Here is a 26,595-nt window from a genome sequence, read left to right on the forward strand (position 1 = left end):
ACCTTGGTCTGTCGCAACCATCCAGTGTAATACAAAGTACGTATTCCAATTGTGTGCATATTGGTTATGTATCTCTGATGTGGAAATAGTACAAGATGGAAGATCAATCACACATACCATAATGGCTTCCAGTAGGGATCTAGCTTTTGGGCTCTAATATCACCAAACAGGAGTTGCTCATGTCTTGTTCCACCCCTTGCTTATCATCAGAGAGAGGACTAATAAAGACTTCAGAATTGAACAAGCAATTGAGTCTCGGTATTGGTAATAATATTGCAGCAGAAAGTGGCTAACTAACAATACGACAACTATAACCCCAGCAAGTTATAGGATGTGGCGTAAAGGTTAGCGCTACCGACGTTGGATCTGTGCAACCAGGTTCAGTCTCGGTTCAACATCCTGGGATTCTGGGCAAATCACAATCACCCGTGTCTACCAAAAATGAATGTGTCCTTGTGTAACGTAACTGGTGCTCATGTAAAGCGCTCCAAATCATTCGGGTCAAGTTCGCGCTATATGAAACCGTAAAAAGAAAAAGCAAAATAAAACTGGCCTGGCATTTGTGATCTACCCCTAGCCGTAGGTACTAGTCTATAGCCCTTCAAAGGCAAAGGCAGGCGACCGACCCCATACCGGTGTTTCAGCTGCGATAACGTGTGTGATTGACCATCTCTCCGCCACACGGTTTTTGGTGCTGAAACGTGACTGACTTCTATAACTGGTCCAGAAATTAGTCAGGAGTAGGAGAAGAGATAATCTTAAAAGTGGGTACCATCTGCTTCTGTGCTGCTGTGTCAGCTATCTAAACTCCTCCCGCGGCTGCTGCAGTGGGGTTACTGGCGGTCACGGCTCAGCGCGCCAGCCTTCTAAAGAATCGCTCAAACTGTCAATCAACTGCTAAATACTGCACAGGAGTGCAACACAAAGTGCAAAACATCAACGTATAAGCGTGCACTTGTGCAACTAGCAAACAATATGCAAATGTGTAACGCCATGATCTGTAAACCAAAATGTGCACTGATACAACTATATGCAAACATGCGACACCATAACGTGCAAACAAGCAAACCAGCAAAATGCAGATACATTGCAAATAAACACAATCATAACATCTGCTCCAACACTTTTGAATAATTGGACCTGGGGGAGCAGATTCGAGTCTCCACATCTTGTGATTCTGAGAAAATCTTTCAATCTCCCCGAGCCAACAAAAATATACAGTGTGTCCGGATGTAATGCAACTGGTGCTCATGTAAAACGCTCCAATATCTTCGGGTCGAGGTAGCTATATAAAACTCCTAAATACATAAAGTCTGTGGAAGATCCTTGACATATGGTAACCAAAATCAGCCAAGTTTTTGTTAACTGTGTTTATGGGATGCGCAGGCAAGACTTTATAACAAGGAGGTTAGAATGGGTGAGAAGTTACTTACAAAAATCAGCACAGGCACAGGACAGGGTGCACGGCCAGCGCCAGCACAGGACAGGGTGCACGGCCTGTTCCCCTCCAGGGCGTCCCTCTACAGAGCAGAGGCAGGCAGCAGCAAGGCGCTGGTGAGTGGGAGGAGAGAGGGATCTGCTTGTCACCCCCTCCGAAGCCGAATCCAGCGAGCTCACCGCCGCGGTCCGAAGTAGGGATGCACTATTGGTACGGGTTAGTGTACATTTTAAACTGGTTTATTTCACCATCAAGACCCAAGGCTTTCCCAAAAAAAACACCAACGGGGCGGTGAAATTGTCATGGTCACAGGTTAATTCCCACTTGACTTCAAATCGAAAATCACGCCCTCTATAAACGAGGCAGACTCGGCCCCAGCCCTTCTGGCGTATCACGTGACACATCATCGGACTGTGTATTTTGGGAGGAGGCGGTCCACGCGCACACACACACAGCTCACTGTCCTTGGCCAGGCCACTTCTGCACGAGCTCCAGCTGCAATCCGTTCAGAGTTTCTGGCGCCTGCTGGTTGGATGGCTCAAGGCCTGCGCACAGGAACAACAGGAAGAGACAGACAAACCTATGTCGAGATGGCGCTGGTGTGCCTCGAGCTGCTGTAGCGGGCTCAATCGTCTTATGTCCATCTTGTGTCCCTGCGAGGGGACGCATCGCTGATGAGCTTACCAAAGCCATTGCAGACAATGGCTGTGACCGCGTGCTTTAGGAGACACGCGCTGTGAAAGTGAAAGTGTGGGAGAGCACGAGAAGAGACGCGCGCGATCACAGCACGTGCCTCCTAAAGCGCGCGTGTTTACAGCGCATGCCTCCTAAAGCGCGCCATCACAGCCTTTGTCTGCAATGGCTTTGGTAAGCTCGTGCACATCTGATGTCCCACTTCGCGAGCTACACAGCAACAATAGTCTCGCTAGCGTTCCGCGCATGCCGCTGCATCGCTAGGCGAGACCTAAAAAAGAAAGCCTATAATTGGCTAAGAAGGCTTGTGAATAGTGGGTAGGAAATATGCAATGCCACCATAAGTCATTGCTGCTATTTGCAGTGACTGTTTTCCTTCTTTCAGGTTTGGTTTTCTTGCAGAGAGGGCTTGTGGGGGTAAGGGTTAGTACACCTTACCTGCTTCCATTGGCCCTTGCTACAAGAGACAATGTTTAGCCGCAGTTTGTTTTTTATTTCTGGTGGGGAACAGTACTAAACTGGATTGGCTGATGGGCGTGTTGGGGGGATGGTCAGGCCTTGTAACCAGCCTTTGTGGGCCCTTCCTGCTAAACGACTGCAGTGACAATGCGTTTTTTTGAAGCGTCCCTTTTCTGCTGATAGAAAGTTTTGGTCTCTTACTGCCGAGATGGGCATAAGAGAGAATAGTTATGTGGGTACTCGCTGCTATATGGATTGCGGAGATGTAATGTCCTTTCAACAGCTCTAACATTAAACAAAACGAAAATATTACAGTGCAATGTTGGAGTAGCTCAGAATAGATTCATTTCGAATAAGGAATACTACGAAATCAGATTCAAATACAAACTTGGCCATTTGGTAACAAGACTTGCAAACCACCTCTTTACCCCACGTTCAACGTGGCCACTCAAGTTTCATTTTACTGCTTTTAATCCAAAGGCTTAGTATTTACTTTCAGATCAATGTTTAAAAGCAAACAAAACTTTTGCAATAAGTGCAACGGTATATAATTTCACCATGGTCCCATCTTACTACACAAACTCTTAGTGAAGTTCGTTCTACTATCCATTTTTCTGCCAAACAGAAGAGCCCATTAGCAATGTTGCCACTAATTAAAACCAACCCCTACTCTGAATTCAGGAGATGAATGAATACCATTTCAGAGCATTACAAATACCATTAACACACAGCACATTTAATTCTAACAAAAAAAGGGAAAGGGGGGAGAGTCATGGAGTAAGGAGTTATCACAAAGGGCCTACCCATGCTCTTCCTGCATGTAACTACATGTAGATACATTCTCAGACGTAAAATACACATGGAGTTCGACGAAACATTTGTACCCTTGATCTTATGATAGTGGCACTGTGGCATCACTCACACACCCTATATTTCTTCTTTACACTCACAACAAACATTACCAAGCTTTAATGGCAACACCTCAAACTGAGCAGTAAGAAAGCTTGATCTAAGCTTCTAAACCTTTCTCTACCCATCTGCCCAACCACTGTTCCATCTCTCCAGCTCATGACCTGGTTGGCTAGAGTAGTCCTTGACGTTCAGTTTAATACCATGAAGTTGACCTGTACAGAATATTATTTCGGGGACATGCATCCGGAGCATCCTAAGCAAAGCATTTGTCACAGTAAAGACAAGTAAACACATTCAGTGTGGGTATGAGAAGAGATGGGCCTTGGTCCTCGTGCCTGCCGTCCAGCAATGTCCAGAGCAACCGACAAAGAACAGTGCAAGGCCTGGCAAACCTGTCTCAGCTCGAAAAAGGCACAGGAATGCTAAGGTAGGAGAACACCAGCACGGTATTGCACACTGTGTTTCCAAGATATGTTAACCATATCCTGTAAACTATTTACTTCTGCTTGTAAACTACTCCTGGTTGGTAAGGAGCCATTTCATTTATGTATAAATGTTAAGTCAGACTCACCATAACAGGCGTATTAGGCTGCATGAAGAACGCACATAGAACAGGAATGGCAAATCCAATAGGTCTGGTTTGCATTTCAAGTGCTGAATCAAATAGTTTTTTAAAAGGTCTGTTGCAGTGAAAACAAGCATTTGCAATGCAATAGGTCTCACATTTGCAAGAGTTTAAGCTATTTGCATTGTAAATGGCAATGCCTTTTATTTATCTGTTTTGATAATTAACAAATAAAAAGCATTGTCATTCACAATGCCATTGGCTCAAACTCTTGTTAATTTCGAAAAAGCCATTGTCACGGGCTGCTTGAAAAGTGAAAACAAGCATGGCGCGATGAACTTTGCAGGAAAGAATATCATGCCTGCAGTAGGAGAAAACAATTAAAGAAACCAGTGTTTAAAGACTAAATAAGACATACTGTGTAACAACAGAAGTAAAAGGCCCAATCCTCATGGGAGGTTACAAATGAAGATAAGGTGGTACTAAGGATGGACTACAACGCCTACTAACGAATCAGAAGCTAGAATTTATAAAGGATAATGACAAAAGCCAATGAAAAATATGGGCGGAGAGTGGGTGGGGCTGAAAGTCCATACTCTAATGCAGCATGCCTCGCCGAGCAAAGCATGCGCTGCCCAGGCTCGACCTAAAAAAGGCTACTTTCAGTAAATAATGCACTTATTGTAAAGAATTTAATGTGTTGTGGTTCAGTTTACTTTTGAGATGCAAAATAGTCCCTTGGGCACTGCAATGTAAACACTTCATCGGAGGTAGATGATACACGAACCAGCCAATAATGTGGTGGAAGAGAGAACTGCTGGTAAGCGGAGTCAAAGGCCACTCTATATTTTGAAGAATTAGTAACAGCCGCCTGGTAAATAGCTGCACTGTCAAGCCACACCTAAAAAAAGTGATACACTAAGTCAGAAACAATTATGGAACAGTGGGTTTTGTATTCATTGCTGTCCCTGCGATATTAGTTAAAGGTCACCTCACTTATTTAAGGACTAGAAAACTTGCAAAGAATTGTCAATTTATAGAGCATATGGTTGTTGATAGAGTAAATGCAGATCTGCACACAATGAAAATGAGGGAAAGTTGGTGCAAGACTTTAAAAAGTGAAACCAATAAGAGGTGGTAAGATTATTTGAAATGCAATCAAAAAGGTGGCGTGCAAATCATTGGATAAGAAAACGACGGTGGTGGCTGTCTGTTTGCTGTAACACGAAGAGCCTAAAATCAATTCTAGCGAAGCTGGTTTACTCAAGACAAAAACAGGATACGTGGTTGTTTCAGTGTACTCATTAGGAAACATGCTTCTGATATTCGTGTAACAAGTGGCTGACCACTTAGAATTAAAAAAAAAGCTGCAGTGGATATGCTCAGAACTGATATAAGAGGGCAATATTTGCACAAATAAGGGACTTGAGAGTTTAAACACATCAACAAAGCATTAACGTGTAAGGCAGAAAAAAGATAAAAAAGAGAAGGACCTTGGGAGCTAATAAATGAGGTAAAAAGATTGTGTATTATAGCCCAAGGTTGATTCGGCTGATTTGCATGCTTAAGTGACTTGAAAGTGGATGAAAGGAGTGGGATATGTGCCTTTCAATAGAAAAAATATAGCTTTGCTCTCTGACATTCACTATAGCAATAATTTTTTTTTCTTTTTTTTTACAGAGTTTTATATAGTGCGAACTTGACCTGAATCGGGTATCAGAGTGCTTTACATAGCACCAGTTGCATTAGATGAGGACTTATTCATTTTTTTTGTTAGGCACGGGGGAGATTACGTGATTCGCCCAAAATCACAGGATGTTCAGCGTCATTGCCGAGACTCAAACCCAGTTCCCCAGATTCGAGGTCGACCGCCATAGCCTTTAGGCCAACTCCTCTCCCCGACAATTAAACAATCTCACATGCCCATCACATTTCACCGTTTATTACAACATTTGGTGACAAACAAAATATTAAAGCTATTTAGAAGTCACATTGTTGAAGAACATAACGGCTACACAGTTAATGAAGACTCCACTAAACTAACTGCATCAGATCAGACAAGCATTTGCAACGCAATAGGTCTCACATTTACGAGAGTTTAAGCTATTGTCATTTACAATGGCAACAGATCAAACTCCTGTAAATGTGAGACCCATTTCACTTCAAAGAAGCAGCTGCCATTGTAGGCGCTGCTTGAAAGTGACAGCAAACATGGCACGCTGAAGGTAAGGAAAACACGTTGTGCCTGCAGTAGGAGAAACTCATTAAAGAAAATAGTGTTTACAGACTAAATAAGACACACCGAGTGGCAACAGAAGTAAAAGGGCCAGTTGCAATGGGAGGTTACACTAGAAGACAAGGCGGTACTAAGAAGTTCTAATAACGAATCAGAAGCCATCATTTATAAAGGACAATGACACAAGCCAAAGAAAAATAGGAGCGAAGAGTGGGTGGGGCTTCAAAGCCATACTCCAATCCTGCATGCCTCGCAGCAGCGCATGCGCTGCCCAGGCTCAACCTAAAAAACCAAGGTCTCAAATGGGTGCACATAGATACGGATGGTTCATCCAGAAACACAAGATTAAAAGTCCATCGCTGAATTATGGCTGCCGTGCATTCTACAAATTCTTAAAAGATCCTGTGCAGACTAGAATCACCCAAGATACATGGTGCAAAGAAGAATTCCAAAATGGTTCATAAAAGGCTAGCTATGAATTCTTTATGCTATCATCTGCTTACCTATAATCAACAATCACACAAATTATTATGTAAGCTGCTCCACCACCATGTAGATGATTGGGCCAAAGTAACACAGTCTGTCTTTACAGAAGCATTTAGACCATCAGAACGATCTAGACTTATGGGTGGTAAACCGCTTACTCAATTGTATATTGCAACTCTGTGAGTCTAAGATCAGAACGAGAAGGTAAGACAAAACCAATCAAGAATAAACTATAAGGACTGCATAGTCCTTCAACTCCTGCTGACTACAGATGGAATCAGAGACTCTGGCTGGTATATAATCTAGAAGAACTCACTGTTCCGAATGGGTAGTGTCTGGAATTCTTTAGGATTTATTTCACTTAACTCCCCACCTCCTGACCATGATTAACCAAACCAGAGAAGCAGGAGCACTATCCAAAGATGTGGAAATAGCCACAATCTCGGTCATATTAAAACCGTGACGCCCACCTATCTATGTATATTATGTCACCCGATCTCCCTTACCAACCTAGGCACTTGCAAATTTACTAGTTATAACCTTAATGGAACACACACAGATAAAAAGAGTTTCATGTTAAGCCAGCACATCAGAGTTGATCAGAGTTATGCAGATGATAATAGTGAATGCACATGAATTTCCTGGCGGCAGCGTACTGATACTAGTGGATTTCAAAAAAGGCCTTCAACGCCATAAAGTGGCATTTTCTCAAGCAGTTACTGTGCAAAATGTATTTAAACCCTCAATTCTTGTATCAAAACACTACAAAGCCATCCACAGGCCTAAGGCCAACATCATCCTGTCTGTTCTTCACTCCGGCGAGGCAGTCAAGTGCAGCCTGAAATGGATGTGAAGAACTGGTGCTAGGTTTCCAATAGGAAAAGGACATCAAACACCTTGGGTACTTGTATACAGGTGAAAAGCTTCTTTTCTTACGATATCCACAATGGAGCAGGAAATCTCTTATGGAAATCCTTTGTCTACAAGGATGCCTCTTAATTAAACCTGAACTGTTGGAGAAACAAGCAGCTACTAGCAGGCAAATAAATTATGTGTCCAAGCATTTATTACAGGGTGTCCCCACTAATCATTGGAAATTACTTGCTCGGGGTACAAAGACGATCCAGCCTTTCATCTTGAATAATATCTAATGGAGGCACAGCTTGCCTGAGGCTTATTTGTGTCACCAACCCCAAAGACTATCTCCCACCTACTTAGGCTAGATTGGTGCCTTGATGTTAGTGCAAAACCCTCCACTGGACCAGGACCGATGTGCAGGCTTACACAAGAGAAACCATTATGGCAGGTGACATTGCCACTACACTCAGCAAGGTCGATTGCGATTTAAGACTTAGGTCTGTATAGAAATTAAAAACGAAGATGTGTAGGAAGGGGATCATATGAAGTCATTCAAGATACTACAGGTAGAATAGATAACTGCAATTATGAAACTCACTGGAAGTAGATCAAGCCGATACAAAGGCCCTTCCTGATTTCAGTTAACTAAATACCAAAATAGTGATTGAGAGGCGATCGGTAGGGGAGGAATTGAAATTACTGTAATATACTGCTATTCATAGAGCACAATTGAGAACACAGCAAGGAGTGAAGCCCTTACTTAAAGAATAGCCAGGTTTTCAATGCTTTCCAAAAGGGTAACAGCTTAGCACAAGATCCGAGGTGGAACAGCAGGGACGGCTTTGCTGCCATCACAGAGAACCCGGACCGTGGCACAAACAACCCGGAAAGGCAAAGCAGATTGATGGGCAGTAATGCTGGAACATGTTTTTGAAGATAGTCCGGGCCAAGTTGAAGGACTGTGTGAAACGTAATGCAATTGGTTTTAAAGACCACTCATTTGGTGATGGATGGCCAGTACAATTTACTAAGTGCATCAGTCAGAGGCACCTGTTTAAGTAACTACAATGACAGGCGAGCAGCGGACTTTTGGATGATCTGAAGTCAGTGAAGAGAAAGATCCAAAAGGGGCCATTGCAGTTATAAAGCCTGTTCAAGATTGTTATCTGAACAACAATCTGCTTAGTGTGAGCAGGAAGGGAAAAATATAGTGTGGCTACTTCAGCAGCAGGAACCATGTTGGCAAAAGTTTGCTGACACTGCGTCGGAGGGAGAGTCTCTGGCGAAGACAGAATCACAGGCTGAACACTGATTAAGCAGGGGTGAGATCATGGTCTATATCAAGTGACAAGAAACTAGTATGAAGAGTCATTGTGGAATTGTATATTGGAGTGTGTATAGCAAACTCCAATAAATGCTTTCTGTCTTCAGCAGAAGAGGGGGCTACATGACTCACATTATCTGGGATTGTCCAAAGATTAAACAATTCTGGGAAGTAATGGAGAATTATTGTAGATATAAGCTCGGTCCTAGGATAGCTATCAATAGATACATTGCACTCCTTGGGTGTTCCCCAAATATAATTGTGGTACTACACAAGCGGAAGGTCTATATATGATGGCCCTATTGGCGAGATCACTAATACTTCAGGATTGGTGAAGCGACAATATACCTACATTTTACTGCTGGCAGTCCAAATTGCATAGTCTGAGAATTGGAGAAACGGTATGCCTTACGATTGGGCTCGTATGGAAAGTTTAAGATGCACTGGAAGTCTATAGGAAGTTAGCAAGTAGATAATCAGGATCAAATACAAAGTTTGTTATCTGTAGTTCTTATTGGGATATGTGCAATATGTGTTTTTGAAATCTCGTTTTAAGTAATAACCCCTTTTTAGGTCTCGCCTGGACATCGCATCCGAAGGATGCGTCCAGGCTGGAGACTTATAGTCGTCTGACACGGGGGAATGAGGGACACGAAACTGTGACGAGCGGCTGGATTGAGCTGCGTGCACGCGCGTCAACATTCACGCATGCGCACAACTGCTACACGCATACACAGCACTCACGCATGCGCACATACACATCCATACACGGGCACACATACCCCCGTCGCCGCCGCTTGCACGCGCACCAACATTCACGCATGCGCACACTGCTACACGCATACACAGCACTCACGCATGCGCACATACGCATCCATACACGGGCACACATACCCCCGTCGCCGCCGCACCTACACACAGAGACCCCCCATCTATGGCCCAGGAAGCGGCGAAGCGCCAGCGTGGCTCTCCCCGGAGCAGCGGGAGAGCCGCTCATTTAATATGCGGCGCAGCCCATAATGCCTTGCAGGCACAGGCATACACACAGACACACACACAGACAGACGCGCAGACAGACGCACGCACGCACACACACACACAGTCACAAAGACACACACCGCGCACCCCACTATGGCCCACTTACCGCATCAGCGGCCTCAGCTGCCACCGGTCCTCTGGCCATCCACTCCGTGGGCGCGGGCTTCTCGTAAAGACGGAAGTCCCGCCCCACGACAGCCGTGAGCGTGCACATCCCAAAACAGGAAGTTCGGGAGTGTGCACGCTCACGGCTTCTTGTTTCTTTTACTAGTGAGTCGGAGATACTACACCACGATAAACAGTATGAACCGTTTTACTCTTCATTCGTTGCCCTGTCCACGCATTACATCACTACAGTATGCGGCCAGAGTAAGTCCTGTTCTCTTAGCTTTGGGTTTATGTTCTTCAGTGGTGGGCTGGGGCACATCATGATTACCGTTTTGCTCTGCCATTTTAGATGTTTGCTTGTTGTAATTGCGTGCGCACGTCTCAGTGCCGCCGAGCGCGAGGAGTATGTTTTTCGAGCTGAAGGGAGCAGGCAATTTTGTGGGCACTCCTGGCGTAGCAGGCATATAATATTGGCCGGAGGGAGCTTTAATATAATCATGGCGCCATCAGCCGCGGGCTCTTTCCGACCCGGTCTGCCACGTGCTTCTTAGCTGTTATTGAGGAGAAAATTCAATATTTTTCTGCGGCCGACGGAAGGGAGTCGGTGACACAGGAGCCGCCAGGACAGACAGTCTGTTAGTGGGCGGCCCCGCCCGGAACTCTCTGGCCAGGCCAAAGCCCTTCGTGCCAGGATCGTCTCTCTGTCCCCGAGGAAACCCGCTCAGGCAAAACAGCAGCGCAGTAGGGGTCAATCCAACCCTCAATGCACTATTAGCAACAGGACGCTCAGCCTGTGTCTCGGCCCGCGCCCATGACTGTTCCCACCTTCAGCAGGGCCGACGCGTTCTCCGGGCCGTTCCTCCATCGCAGTCTGATCTGCACTGGTGATGCATTAGTGCAGTTTGGGCCTGTTCTCCTTCCCACCTCTCAGTGTCAACGGTGCCGTCCTCAGCTGCCGCCGTCTGTCCCCTCACCACTGCGAGGTCCTAGCCTGCCAGTCTGATCCTCCCCCTTTCAAGCAAGGTCTCAGAAAGGGGCTCTCCGGCTCACGAACTCTAGAAGTTGGTCCTCTCCTATTCCGTGCTCCCACCTCATCTCAGCCAGCTCTTTGGATCAGTGGCAGGTCTATCTTTCCCCCGAGTCTTCATCGCCTGCGGTTGCAGCCATCTAAATATGCAGCTGCACGCCTCCCTTGGAGTTGTAATATAAGCCTGTGGCCTCTGTTTTGAAAAAGTGTGGGCATCGTCTAAGTCCCTCACACAGTGGGGCTGCTTGCGAGTTAATCAGGGCCCCCAGGACTGTCTCATTTCTGCAGCATGGCACTGGGTGGGGATCGGCAAGAGTCAGTAACAGGACAGTGCCCAGGCCTGGGCGATCACTGGAGGAAGGCCGTGGGGGCAAACTCTAATTCCCACGGCCCCCGCCTGCCTGCAATTTGTGGAGCACCATAAAGTTCAAGGGCAGATTTGGTAAACAGTGTTATGAGAGCCCGACAACCAATCTGCTACCTCAAACTCTGAAGTTGTCCAGGGGGTCGTCTTCATGCACAGTGGGAGGACAGTGCCAAGGCCTGCGTGACTATCACTGGAGGAGGGCCGGGGGTCAAACTCTAATTGCTACGGCCTCCCGCGGTGGCTGGCGGCCCGAGCATGCCTGCAGTTTATGGAGCGCCAAAAAGTGCAAGGACAGATTTAGTTAACAATGTTATGAGAGCCCGACAACCAATCTGCTACCTCTGAAGTTGTCCAGGGGATCGTCATAATGCACTTGACGTATTATTTAGGCACATCATTAAAATGTTTAACTTTTCTACAAGAAATATTGTATATGTACTTTTTTATGCAAAGAAAATGTAAATACTGCATAAATGACTTTTCTACAACACATATTTTATATGTACTTTTTTATGCAAAGAAAATTAAAATGGCGCATAAATAAAAATAAAAACATTGCCATTTACAGTACTATTGCTCAAACTTAAATAATGCGAGACCTATTGCATTGCAAATGCTTGTTACATATGGAGTACACTGTATTGATTAATCATGTATGTTGGATGATGTACATCAACCAAAAAATGAATTATCATAAGCACTTTTGTATATGTGTTACTGCGCAATGAACTCTAAAAATAAAAACTCCAATACCCAATACAACAGATCTTTTCCTAGTGCTGCAATCGCAATGGGAGGGTGATCTGGGCTCACTAGAGAAAGAGGACTGGAGGGATGCCCAGATAGGTCCCCAAGACATTATCATCTCTACCAGAATGCGGCAAATCCAAATTAATTTATAAATAATCTATTATAGCCCTGAGCTCCCTTTGGAAGATGGGCTGCACTATCGTGCCTGAACGCACTAGGTGCCATGCTGACCTTGTAAAAGTCTTCCACATGGTGTTGAAGTTTCACTTGAGTTTACAAAAAGAACTTGGGCATGATATTGTCCAGACAACGACCATGAGTTGAAAAGACCCACTGACCTTTTGCTCAAGAGTGATGGAAGACCTGGGAGGCTCTCTGGCTGAATGGTTCTGCTAAGAATGGGGGCTCTTCCTAGCAAGAGGGACATTGCTAAATATTGGCAGTTAAATGTGGCATAACTAAGGGAGGAATGTCTCAGAGGCATGGACTGATGTTCTCAGATGGAGGAACCAATGTATCATGCCTGGGGTTCTTCCTGTAAGCTCAAGAGAACCTGCAGGCCATAGAGGGTCAGTTTACATCTTACTACATTTTAATTTCCTTATAAACTCAATGCAAATAATATGTCCCAAGATGCACATAATAGAAAATGTGTTTTTCCTACTGTGAAAGTCATACACTCTGCTACATGTTAAAAACCAATGAAATGAATTCAAAATTCTAATTTTAAACATACCAGTCTCAAAAGCTTTAACATCTGATATTCTTAAAATGGTGAACGCAAGATACACTTAACTTTTAGGTACTTTAGGAAGATGTAAAAATAATAGGAGCACTTTGATAAATGCCTAACTGTAATGCTGAAGCTAATTCTCTAGAAGTGAAAAGTCAGTACGAACAAAATAAAGTATCTTTTACAAAAACAAAAGGCACCTGGCCCAGACGGGGTTCCCATAGATTTATTTAAAAGTATTCCATCTTTGTGGGCGCCCCTTCTGGTCCAGGTGCTTAATGCCAGTTGTGTCGCTGATTTCCTCCCCACCTGGGTGGAATCTGTTATTGTCCCGATTTACAAAAAGGGAAACAGACAGGATCCAGCCTGTTATAGACCCATTTCCTTACTGGACTCCTTTACTAAAATAGCGGGTAGAATCATACTGGACCGACTTCTGGATTGGGCGGAGGCTAACTCCGTTCTGTCTGATCTTCAGTATGGCTTCCGTTCTGGTTTGGGGACAGTAGAACAGGGTCTGAATTTGATGATGCTGGTCGGGAAATACACGAGGGCTAAACAAGGCAACTTGTTCTTGGCCTTCGTGGATCTCTCGGCCGCATTTGATTGTGTGGTACATTCTAAACTGTGGTTGATATTAGAAAAACCCGGGGTTGATTCAAACATTATTTATTATCTTAAACGTTTTTATAGTAACGCGTCGGCCCGCGTCCGCTATGGCCTTAGGGGAGAGTGCACAGACCAAATACCAATCAGGAGTGGGGTCAGGCAGGAATGTGTCCTGGCCCCCTTCCTTTTTAACTTGTAAATAAATGGACTGGAAGATGCCTTGTGCAAAGATAGTTTGGATCCCCCATTTGTAGGTGGTCGCCCAATACCAGCACTTTGGTACGCTGACGACGCTGTACTCATGTCACGTACTCAAGTGGGCTTACAGCGGGTGGTTGATAGCTTTTGGCGCTTTATGAATGAGCTAGGCCTCAAAGTCAATACCTCAAAGACTTTCACTATGTATTGTGGCAGACAAATTAAATCTAAGAGGCCAATTATTATAGCGGGACAGAAGCTTGATTTCGCTAAACAGTTTTCTTATCTGGGGATACTTTTTGCCCAAAACGAGACGTGGTCCCAAGCTGTCTCTGCGAAAAAACTTGAGCTTACTATATCAACCGCTGCTCTCAAAATCTTCTCAAGTAAATTAGGGACCAGACCCCCTGTAGAATTGATAAAAATATACAAAGCCTAATGTGTAGCAGGTGCTACTTATGGTAGTGGGGTCTGGGGTTTTGCAAATTCTTCACCTATTCAGGTAGCCGAAAACTCCTTTTTAAAATATATATTGGCACTCCCCAAAAGCTCCTCCAATTTTAACTGTCACACTGAATTAGGCCTGTGTTATATCTCAGACCTGATTAAAATAGAGCCAGTGCTGTTGTGGCACAGACTCTGGACTCAAGAGGCAACACATTTAAACAGACGTTCTAACAGACATTTTGAAATTGGAAGTTGCTACAAAAAAACCTTGGGTGAAGTATGTTTTTAACTTCTTGAAAGATATTGGGAGAGAGGAATACTTCTCGAATCCCACAGATATCTCAGAAATTTCACGAAAAGATTTGAAGAAGCAGTGTTTGGCCCTCTTAGATTCCCACCGGGTTGCTGCAGAGGTCTTAAAACCCTCTGTTCAGCAGCACCAATTGGTTTTAGCAACTTTTAAGATTCAGCCCTATCTAATCTATGTAACTAATAACTATGAGGGTTTCCTACTCTCACGCTTTAGATTTAATATCTTCCACAGACTGGTCAGTTTTCCTACGATCAATAACTGGACGCACGATCTACCATGTTGTCCCTGTGATAATGTCTCCTCACAGAGTACCATTCATGTATTTCTATTTTGTAAATTGTATCATGAAATGAGGAAAAATGTTCTATTGCCATTTTTAAGAGTATTAGGATTTCGTCATTGCCGTGCGGCGATGATTAGTATGCAAGCGTTAGATAATCATGTATCTGTAGCAACAACGACCTTGTACCTAAGGAATGTGATGATCATCAGGAAACGTATGACTACATAATTGCACTTTAAAAAAAATAGTAATTCCTTTTTTAAATTGTTAATGTCTTATTTATGAATCCAATGAATTATTGTATTTTTATATTCTTCTTTTATATTGTAATTTGTAATTTTTAACTTGTACTTTTATGATTTCACACAACAATCGAATAAAGATATTTTGAATTGAATTGAATAGCCTGTTAACCTTTTGCATAACATTCGAATGTTTAATTCAGGTACTTGCATATATTTAATGACTGGTTTACGTTTGAGAAAGGATGATTATTTGAAAGACACATTAATAAAAGACACAATTAATTACAGCCTTCTCTTGGGAGAAAAAGTCAATTTTGCTCTTGGTAGTACGGATAAAGGCAGAATGAAGTTAAACAGCTCCAATAGAACAATTGGTCCAATAATATAGGTCACAAAAACGTATTTGCTATGAAGTTAATGGCACAGTTTTCAAAGGAAAACAAAGTGAGCTGCAAAATTGTGCAACAATATATTATATAGTTTTTTTCATGTTGTGAAAAAATTGGACTAAATTGATAAATTACAGCATGAGATAAGGCTCCCAAAAACATACCAAACTATCATTTTATGCAGACCCTATTAGTTCTCAAGATCCATTAATTGTGAAACGTATTAAATTACCGGTTAACTCCTAACAGACGATTGCGATATTAATCTTCATACAACAGTGGAATTAATCATTTTGCTACTTTGTTTTCAGCAGCATGATTTATTGATTTATTAAGTTAATAGCACCAAGAATCCAAGTAATGATGGCACAAATAGCTTCGGCTGAATCAATTAGAACTTCTAAATAAAAGGTAAAAACTAAAAAGCAGCAGTGCTTTTTTTAATTGTATGCATTGACGTGTTTCCAGGGATTTAAAAGCAAAGTATCTTTTAGGGAAGGTGCCTTGTTACAGAGCCTTTTTATAAAATTCAAACCAAACTAGATGAAATAGTGGAGTAGCTAAAATAAATGCGAGTTTTGGAAACAAATCGCTACACTATTTTTCTTCAACTGTGTACAAGAACTGTTTTATTTCAGTTTTGATAACAGTTTGTTCAGGTATTACCCCTTCATTATCCATGCCACTAGATAATTCCTTTCCCGAAAACCTTTTCTTCAACTAAAGTTTAAATGAGTTTATATGTTATGTCAGATTTTGTGGAAATGAGTGTATCGTTCAAAAGATAGAACACCCCTGTTCATTAATGAAAATAATACCAGTTTCCCATAATAAAGTTGACTATTTGAGTTAAAAAAAAAACCTTAATGATGGAACTTAGTATAAAAGGTGCAGGTCAGTAAAAAGAAGGAAGCAGCAAGGGTGCTAGTCAAACCCGAAAAGAAAATGATATGCAATTAAAGTTAGTGATAATACAGCCAAGAAAAGTGCAGATGAAGACAGACGGGCCTGGCAAAGTATAATATATCAATATGCAGATAGAACACAAAAATAGCAATTAGTAACAAATAAAACTCAAGGATCCTACCTTGACTCCATTGTCAAAAACCTCCTGCCAGATCATGTACCCTTTCTTTACAGAAGAAACAATATCCAAGATTCTAAGAGAAAGACACAAAAAAAAGATAACTTCAACAGAACTAAAATGAAACAAATATTTTAGTAAACGTGACCCTTAAAAACCAAAATGTCAACATGTGATACTTTGTACCTCTGTGTTCTTATTTCATGCCAAGGAAAGCCCTTCCCCTTGGTATCTGTATATCATGCAATACATGACACACCTTAATAAAAGCCAAAGGTTGAAATCGGTGAATGATTTGATCTGAACTATTATAAAAAGTGTTACCTGTAACTGAGAAACATGGCTGATAATGTCAGATGAGGACTTCTGGGACTCATACAATTGCTACCCACTGTAACTAAACTTAACCTCCTGTTCTATAACAAACCACTGTTGTGGTTTTCTCTCTTCGGGAGTCATTTATCAGTCTTTCTCTGAGTAGCTTACTAATGATACTACTGGAGATATTCCAATCGTGGACTTGGGTATTATTGTTAAAGAAAAAAGTCACTGCAATTATGTGGCAGGGAAGACCACATTATGTGACAACAATGACTAAATTACATAGCAATAAAAGCCAAATTATGAAGCATATTGAGGCACAATTTATGGGAGTATTGCTCACGATTTTGACATTTTTACACGTTATAGAAAGGATAATTATTTCACTTCATTAGTAGCAGTTTAATACAAATACAGCAACCAGGAACTGAAAAGTGACTTTCTTCTGTTAAAATCAGAAAATTATGAAGAAAAGGGTGAATTATGTTGCAAGTGCACCAAATCTATAATTCTGCAGAAAACACTGCTGCAGAATCGCATAATTTCAGTGCTCTATGTGTATACATATCATTAGGAAAACCAAGGTTAAAGAAAAGTTATGATTAGCTTTGGTTATAACACTTTAACGTAGGTTAAAAACAAACCTCAGAATATCACTTAAAACATACAGTTAAAGGACAGAGTTGGGATACAAAACAAAACCTTAAAAAAAAAATCTCTGCAATTTACCATCTGCGGTAAGGTAAACTAACCACAACTCATGCCCAAGAGATGTTCTGCTTATGACCTCATGCAATGCTTATGAGCGGCCATACATTGCTAGTGACTCACATATGACATCAATGATAACCCATTCATTCAAACTGAATCATTGATGACATCAATGATTACATCATTCAGGATAATGCTTTAGATATTAGATTTGATTTCGCTAATCATGTGGATGATGACGTTAATGACATCATATTTAATATAACCTTTTTAATAAGCAGCTGTTTTGGACTTATTTGTATTTGCTTGTTCTGATTTATACTATTGACCTAAACATCCAGAACCTTGAATTTGACGTTTTAGTTTAACTAATTTCTACAAGATATCGCTCGCCTGAAGACACATCTACCAACTGTTGCTGCTGCTGGGCCATTTTGGAGGTTAAAGTCCAAAATGTCCAAAAATAAAAGCTAGGGACCTACAGACTTTCGTAGACTGCAGTCTATTTAAACCATTAATTTCAGCGCGGGAGTCTCACAAGTACTTGTGTGATGACTGATTGTTTGCACTGAATATTTCCTCGAGCCACTTTCTCTGCACTCAGACTGCAACTCTTACAAATTCAACTGCTGACCTGCACTCTTGTTTCGTAGGATTCTGCCTGTAACTCATCTAAATATGTGACTTACAAAGCAGTATGATTACCAAATTGTTCAGCATTGGCGTTTTTGACTTACTCTCCTGAAAAAACAAGAACTAAAGTACTGTTTTCAACTACGCCTGATCTCCTACATGGAAAATAGCAAGGGTTTGGAAGTTCCACTTCATAGTGTTAAACAGAAATCAGATGGCTTCTGGGACAAAAATAGGTTCCTGTTCCTAGTCTACTCCAAAACTAATTCCTCCTTCAGAAACACCAAATTGCAGCTGGTTACTACCTAGGAACCTCATATGTCATACTAATGAAGACAGGCAAACAAGTTCCTTACCTTCGGTAACGCTCTTTCTGGCGGAGAGTTTGTCTAACAGACACCTCACCATGAATCTCCCCTGGCACCAGACTGGATCTGGAAACGTTTCATAGTAGTGCGCGCTGCTAGTTGGCATTGTGCCTATAAAGTTCACCCCTCAGCTTTGACATGAATTTCTTCTCTTTTTCCCTTTGCGTGGCCTCAGATGCAATGCACAACCTATTGTTGGTAACAGGGTGCTGGGTACTAACTTTTAACATTTTTGGATATTAAAAAGAGGCCATATACAGAACAGCGAGGTGGGGGGGGGGGCTATGAAGAGTGTGCAATGACAGTATCCACCAGAAAGAGCATTGCTGAAAGTAAGTAATTAGTCCTTCTGATGGACACTCCTAACTGCAGATTCTGCACCTTAGAAAAGACAGATCAGTACATCCTCAGGTGGTGGGTCTGTGGCATGGGCTCAGATCAAAATGTCTTGTGGGACTGAGCAGGTAAAATGCCCCTCATCGCTGAACTTGGCTGTCAAGGTAGTAGTGCTTTTGAACGTATGCACTGATGCGCTCGTCATAGCCTGGCAGTTGTCAAGGACAGGCCCTTCCCATGCCTACACAGTGGTAACAGACTTAACCCTGTTGGAACGGTCTGTCAGAGACTACCAGGGGCTTCTTCTTGGCCAGCACGTGCCAGATCTTAATTGCAAAGGAATATCCAACTCAACAAGGTCCTCTTCTGCAACACCTTTTTCTTCACTCCAGAGAACCCCCAAAAAATATAATCGTCCAATATATGGTCCTTAGTATAATCAATGCAAATGCTTAAAGCCCTCTGGAGTCTAGCCGATGGAGTCTATTCTATTATTTCGATGGGTCAGGTTGAGCAAAACATGTTGGCAGTGTGTTGGATTGCCCAACCTTGTAGCATCACAAAAGGGTTTGGGAGGGAACATGTGTGTCAAACCTTTTTAAAAAAACCTCATCACAACTGGTAACTTAAGCAAGGACGGTTGGTCTGACAAATGTATAAAGGCCAAAATGGTCAATAAATAACCTTTGATAGCATACACTGTAAGGTCTTGCTGGGCCAAACAAAAAATCAACAAGTGGACATCCAACAGCTTTGCCTGTAAGGGGTCTGACTTGCACGGACCACAACAGGCCACCATTTTGGCCAGATCAAAAACTTCAGGCAACAAATCAAATGCAAACCGTGCCACTCACTCTCTAATTATGTAGGTGTACATTGCATAGATTCAGTTTAAGGGTTTTTCCCCATTGCAGAGACAGAAAGTCCTCACGAAGTGGCACTCTGACAATGGACAGATGTTCATGATCGGAGGTTCCGGGTACAACATGCTCCTGGCCCAGTCTGTAGACATTAGGATGACTTGGGCCTGGTCATTTTTTAGTTTTTTCCAGGCCTCACAGCAGGAGAGGCGAAGGCGTGTAGGAATCTCGTGTTCCATTCCAGCCAGAAACTTCAACGCACAAAACTTTCAACACTGCACATTCTTTACAATGACAAGAAGATCTAATTGGGTTCTCCGTACAGTTAAAAGACACCCCACCCGCCTCAAATTGCATACCACTTGTGAACTGCCAGACACTCCCTGCTCAGTACGTCCGCTGAATCTTGAGGGACCCTGCTAGGCTGTTTGTGATCAAGAAAATGCCCTGAAACTCCACCCACCCCGAAAAATGCAAGGCCCCCTGATACAGGGCCCAAGACCCAATTTCACCTTCTTGTTGCAGTAACACATGGTAGTGGTGTTGTCTGTGAGAACGAGGATACCGGCAAATAACACTCGGTGCTCACCCCTCCTGGAGGAAACATAAAAAGAAATGATTTCAAAAGTTCTTAATGATATGCACGTCTTTCGGCATCCTGATATTCCACCCAAGTGTATGTATGTGACAGGTTGAAATTCCATTTTTGAAAAGAGCAACAGAAAGGGCAACAGTTGAAGTAGCTCACACAAAATGGAGTGTACTCTTTTGGGAGTAATCAGGTACAAAACCTTACATTTATTGTTACAGCATCACAGATGCATGTTGCCTGAGAATTGGTCAGCTCTTCCTGTGGAAGATTCAAGAGCCAACATTCTAGGACTACAGGATTCATACATACCCCAGTGATCCTAACTCTAGAACACTGGAATCAAGATATGAACATTTGGTGTTTTTCCTTGCTGCGAAGAGATAGATTTTTTATTGGAGTGCCCCACCTAGCCAACACATCATCCACCACACTCCATTGCCGAGGTAAGAAAAGTCCAATGTTGACCCCCAAATGTAAAGCATACAGGATAAGTACAAACTCATCCCAGGGCCTCTATCCTAATTAGCAGGTTCATAATGCAGTATGTATTCACCAGCACGGAGATCAGAAAAACATGGATCAGAGGCCTGAGCAAACTACTTCTCATACTCTTGTTTCTCTTCTGCATCCTGGAAATTATATAATATATCCCATGGTAAGCCTCATCAAATAGACTTGTTCTTGGTCATGTGCCTGAAATTGTATACTCTCTTCATGCTCCTCAGTGAGGTGGTGTATTCCTCTAATATTCGCTAGTCGGCAGGTGGGCCCTATGATGCGTCTGTCTTCATGGCAGACTTTCTTTGCCCAGAAGCAGTTTGGCTTACTTTTCTTTAAAGCTTTCCTTCTCCGGTCTATCCTTCTTGATGTCATCTGTGTCATCTTGTACTAATTGTGATGCTGGCAAAATCAAAGCGGTCGTTGAAGCCAATACCTGGCAGACCATCATCAAACCTGGACATAGAGCAACAGTATCCCTCCCTTGCAGGAGCTTAGGATCCTGATGTAGGCCAGTTTTAGATTTTTTTCTTGGGTCTGTCAGATTGATTTTCACATTCAAAATACATCACCCCTATATGGTTTTCCTTTCATGTTGTGAAGGGAAAAAGAAGCTGAAGCTGCAGTTATCAATATCTTGATCAGAATGAAGGCAGACAATCAGTGTGGGAGAGTCTCTATAGAAATGTTATTTTGACCATAGTTAGAACAGGCCTTAGAGGGCTCTCTTACCCTTCTTTTTAACTTTCCCATGTTGAAACAAGATGAAAACAGAATGAAAATGCTCTGCCTGGCAGAGAAGACTGTGAAATTGTGACTTTCAGGCAAATAAATAACTAGGATTCTCACGACAATCTACAGAGCAGAGCACTGAAGGACTCAAATACCGTAGCATGTGCACTAAGAGGAAAAGATGCATTTCAGAAAGGTTATCACCGTAAGAAAGGGAGGCACGATAAACATTTGCAATAACTTTAGAAAACAGACCTTTGGTGGGACCCCGATTTAAAGAGAATGTTTTGCATATGGTCTTTTTCTACTCACGTTTCCGCAGGAACGTCAAGCAAATGATGAAGTCCTCAACCTCTCCTGGTCATCTTTTGTACCCAACTGAGTCAAGGTACCAACAGTAGCCCAGTTTAGAAGGGTGAAAACAAGGAGGAAACAAAAGGTCCCATGTCGCACCCCACTCTGGGACAAAACCAGTCAACCAAGTGAAATAGCTGTTAAGAGAGAAAATAGAAGAAAAGGAAAGTGTACAGGGTACTTCTAATGCTACAATTATATCTTCTTTATTTGTGTATGTATCTAACTGAATAATTCCCTTCTCCCATGTGTCCTGGTAACTGGCATAAGAAAAAGGGTGTGTATGTCTAGAATAGGAAAATATACAAGTAATAAAGTGTTTCAAGTTGAAGAGCAAAGTATAAGAAAAATGTAGAGGAAAAACTGTACAAACACTCACCTAAGGACATATAACGACCGCCCAGAGTTGTTCCAAATAATATAAGCTTCTCTGAGACACTCTATAATGCACTGTAATATATCCACCTTAATTTCAGGCAGACCTAACAATATTTCTTAATTCTTTTAGGAATCTACAGAACTTTAAGTAATGATCAGCAGCAAGAACAGACCTCTATAAACTCGGAGCCCATGTCAGACAAGTACATATTAGGCTTCACATAATAGTTAATAAAGTCAGCACAAAAGTGCGTAATTGAATTTATGCAGCTTTTTTGTTTTATCTCTTTGATTTACAGAATACTCCCCAGGGGGCTGGAGCCCATAGCCGGCGTAGTGGGGACTCGTAGAAGAGTCAGGTAGCCTAGAACTGGAATGCCGGTACAGGAGAGACCGCCACTACGAGAGGACGAGGACACTGACGCGGAACGAAGGACGACACGGAAGCACAGGTAAAGAATTGTTACAGTCTACACTTTGCCACAGCAGGAACGCGAAGCGTCTACGCTCGTGATCAACAAGTATTTGGGCTCCCCAGCAGGCTCCCACGCATGAGCGTTAGCGAGAGCCGACCATATTTGTAGTTCGCCGGTCATGCGCAACGGGTAAACCTGGCCCATATTTAACGTTTTACTGGGGTATTCCCAGCTGTGGGGGAATATTAAAAGGATATTTGAATTTATAAATGATCCACCGGTGGAGAACCAGTATGGTTTTGTTTAGGGAGTCATCCAATTTTTCCTTTTGCCCAGTTTAAAAAGGAACAGTAGAATCTATAGGAAGCACATCTGTACTAAAAAGAGTAACAAATCCATGCTGTGACACGTAACTGATGCTGCTTGGCCACGTATAGATCCATGTTCCACCCAAACCAACTTGCATGCTAAAATACAAGTGACAACCCAATAAGTGATTGCAGTCTGAGAAACTAATTTCCCTGTGTCGCTACAAACATAATTAGGAAAGTCTGTTCTTCAACCTAAAACTACGTAGCCTCTTCCAAATGGAACTGGTGGGCTTCACCTGCCATCAACTTTGTAGAAGCTTTAGGAATCTAAAGATGTAATCGTAAAAAAGGAATGGCGGAAAGCAGTCTTTGTGATATACGAACTTAATGGGCCTTAAGAAGAAATTGTGCATGAAGGAGATTTTCTTCGGTTTGAGTGGATATGTAGGAATTTTCAAGGTTTCATGATAAGGGTAGCTGAAATTATGTCTGCAGTTATTGGTTGACACATAGACCGTGATTCAAAATTGATTTCCTTGGTTTAAAAGGACCGTAAAGCTGCATGTAGCATGTCAACTTTAACACTGTGCCTTTTAGTACTCTTCAGGCCCTAATTATCAAAACAGTAAACAAATAAAGAAGCATTTTTTGGTAGATGCATTGTTTAGTGATAAGGTGTAACAGGACCTTCCACAAAACTTGAAACCGTGCCAAAGGTTGGTCCAACAAGCACAAACAAGGAGGAGGAGGTCTAAAATGATTAGACCTAGAAGCTAACAGAAGTGGGGATGGTATGAGATGGCATAAGACACATGAGGAATGTCAAGACAAAGTTAAGATCCCACTGTGGCATCACAAACGGTTTGGGAGGGAACATGTGTTAAAGCTTTAATAAACCACATCACAACCAGTAATTTAAATAAGAATGGTTAGTCTAGTTAATGCAAAAAGGTCAAAAGGGCTGACAAATAGCCTTGTCTAGTGCAAGGTCTAGCCAGGCTAAAGACAAAGCAAACAAAACATCCAATAGTTTGGCTTGTAAAGAGTCCGTCTTGCAGACTCCACATCAGGCCACAAATCTGTCCCAATGGACTTTGAGGAAAGGAGTCTGGCAGTAAGGATGAAATCCACAACTTCGGGTTTCACAACTAATGCAGTCAGGTAGAGCTGGTCAATCGCCATAAAGGAAGGTGTGCGTAGGTTTCGATGAAGCACCCCGGCCTAGCTGTTGGGAAAGAAAATCCTCCCAAAGTGGTGGTGTAGATACTCATGCCTAGAAGCTCCAGGTAGCACAGTCTCCTGGCCCATTCGTGAGCCAATAAAATGATTTCAGCCCAGCCATTCTTGATCTTTTTCAGAACACTGGGCAGGAGAGACAGGGATAGGAAGGCGTACTGAAATCCAGTGTTTCCTCGAAGGTGATTAGTGCACTATACAAATTAACATAACATTCCATTCAGAATGGGTCTTCTAGTGGGTCTCTTCACGAAAACCCCAGCGTGTAGAACGGTGGACATTACACATTCAACCATGACAAAAAGATTTACTAGTGTTCATGCACTGCTGGAAGACGCCCTGTAAGTCTCTAGAGAATCCTGTGTAGCACACCATGCATGACTAAATTGGTGCCAAGTGTCAGGCATTCTGTGGTATCAATGTCACTTAAATCATGTACTTGGATGCATTTTATTTATTTTAAAGGTTTCATATAGCGCTGGCTAGACCCGGAGGCATCAGAGCGCTTTACATGAGTATCAGATCATAGTTACAGGTTACATCGTTACAAAGGTTACACAATTCTTAGAGCATGGCAACATAGTTACTTGTAAGGTCGAGATAAACAATAAGCACAAATACGTAAGGGGAAAAGCAGGCAAGGGGAGAGATTCAGGGGAAGGGGGGTAGGAGCAGGGGAAGTAGACGGATAAGGAAGGCGGGAAAAAGGAAGGGAGGGTGAGAGACACAGCATGGGAAGAGGAGGGGAGGGGTGACGGGGCCACAAACCGGTAGACGAGTCAAAGCAACGTCCAAAGTCCAGTAAGCTGTGATCCCAGGGGAAGTGGTTTCACTTCCCTATCTCTGTTGCAAGAGGCTCCCTATACGCAGTGGACTCTCTCAGAGGGGTCTCTGACACTCCAAGACGTAAATACTGGATCCTTCCCCCAAAAAGGGAAGAAGGAGTGCTCAAGTGTGAGGGGCTCCCTTGGCGCAGTGGACTCTCTCAGCGGGTTCACTGAGACTCCAGAGTATAAATATTGGATCATTCCCCAACAAGGGGAGAAGGAGTACTTAGTCAAAGGGCACAAAGGACAGGGGGCTGGGCAGAGTTGCAGGCATGGGGAGAAATTCAGGGGAGAGGGGATAGGAGCAAGGGAAGTAGACAAAGAGAGAAAGAGTACTAAATGGGAACATATTTAATTAATGAGTTTTGTATAGCGCTGGCTAGACGCAGAGGAATCAGAGCGCTTTACATGAGGAACAATAAGGTTGCAATTTACATCAGTTAAAAGTTAGATAAGTATCAAGAAAAGCATTCAAAGAACATAGGGGACAAGGTGGATAGAGTGAGTAAGGGTAAGGGGATAGGGTAAAGGGGTAGGAGGGATATAGGACGTAGAGACAATATAGTTTAAGATAGTGAGGCCCTCTGGCTTTCTGAGCTGCCCCCAAGATCTTGCTGATCATGTTCCAAAGGGTGTGTGTATTTTGGACCAACAAAAAACCTGCACTGAATGAACTTAATGTCAGTCTAGCTGACGAAAACATGAGTTTGCCGAATGTCTCAATCCTCTTAATCTCCTCTTAGACATAAGAAATTATTTGGGGTTCACCTAGCTGGTGGAAACCTACACATTCATCACTCTCTGGACAGAGCTGCTTAGTGAGGAAAACAGGGTCAGTCTAGGACATCTGGCAATCTGCCTATTAACAGGCAGGAAAGAACAGGGCTTTGACCAAGTGCCCACTAAGGTGTCAATGAGGGCCTCATTAAACGGCAGCAAGAAGTCAGATGTGTCTGGTCCAGGCTGCAAAACTTCAGTAAGGACATTTGTTAACTGAGGGCATCTGTAGGTTCAGGACTTTCACCGCCCATGGAAACAACACAGCAAATGAAGCGCTTTCCTTCACTGGAGAACCGTAAGGCGAATTCAACCCTGAATTGGGGATGTATCAAGCTCACTGGCCCTCCTGTAAGTAATGTAGAAACTGTCATCTCAATAAGGGGGCAAATCCATCCCAAGGCACACCATCATAATAATCCCTCGATATTGATATGCTTTGGTAGGTATCAGAGGCGATACAATGGAGCTGCTGAAGATCCCCCTGTAGTAGAGATAGAACAGAATTAAACTCAGGTTGAATGGTGACTGGTAGCATCGTAGGAAGTAAAGAATGTGCCTTGGTCAGGGTCATATCAAAGTCTATAAGAGGTCGGACATCACAGCCTAACTTGGATTTTATGGCTAGCGTTATGCATAACCTTTTATCAACTCCTTCTGAGCATCAACACCACTTAACAGCT

The 26,595-nt window shown here is 42.8% G+C and overlaps 1 protein-coding gene across 4 annotated transcripts in view; it reads right to left on the bottom strand.

Annotated features, from left to right (window-relative positions):
- HEXB (hexosaminidase subunit beta) overlaps window positions 1-26,595 on the bottom strand; it is a 266,121-nt gene that overhangs the window by 80,837 nt on the left and 158,689 nt on the right. For all 4 annotated transcript variants that reach the window (XR_015309286.1, XM_086960781.1, XM_086960780.1 and 1 more), the window contains exon 10: window positions 16,566-16,638. Coding sequence is in view for 3 of the 4 variants with exons in the window: in XM_086960781.1 (XP_086816907.1) it covers window positions 16,566-16,638 (73 nt within the window). In the remaining variant the exon portion in view is untranslated. The remainder of the gene's footprint in view (window positions 1-16,565; window positions 16,639-26,595) is intronic.

Source organism: Lissotriton vulgaris, chromosome 3_1, assembly GCF_964263255.1.
Source record: "Lissotriton vulgaris chromosome 3_1, aLisVul1.2, whole genome shotgun sequence".
NCBI lineage: Eukaryota > Metazoa > Chordata > Amphibia > Caudata > Salamandridae > Lissotriton > Lissotriton vulgaris.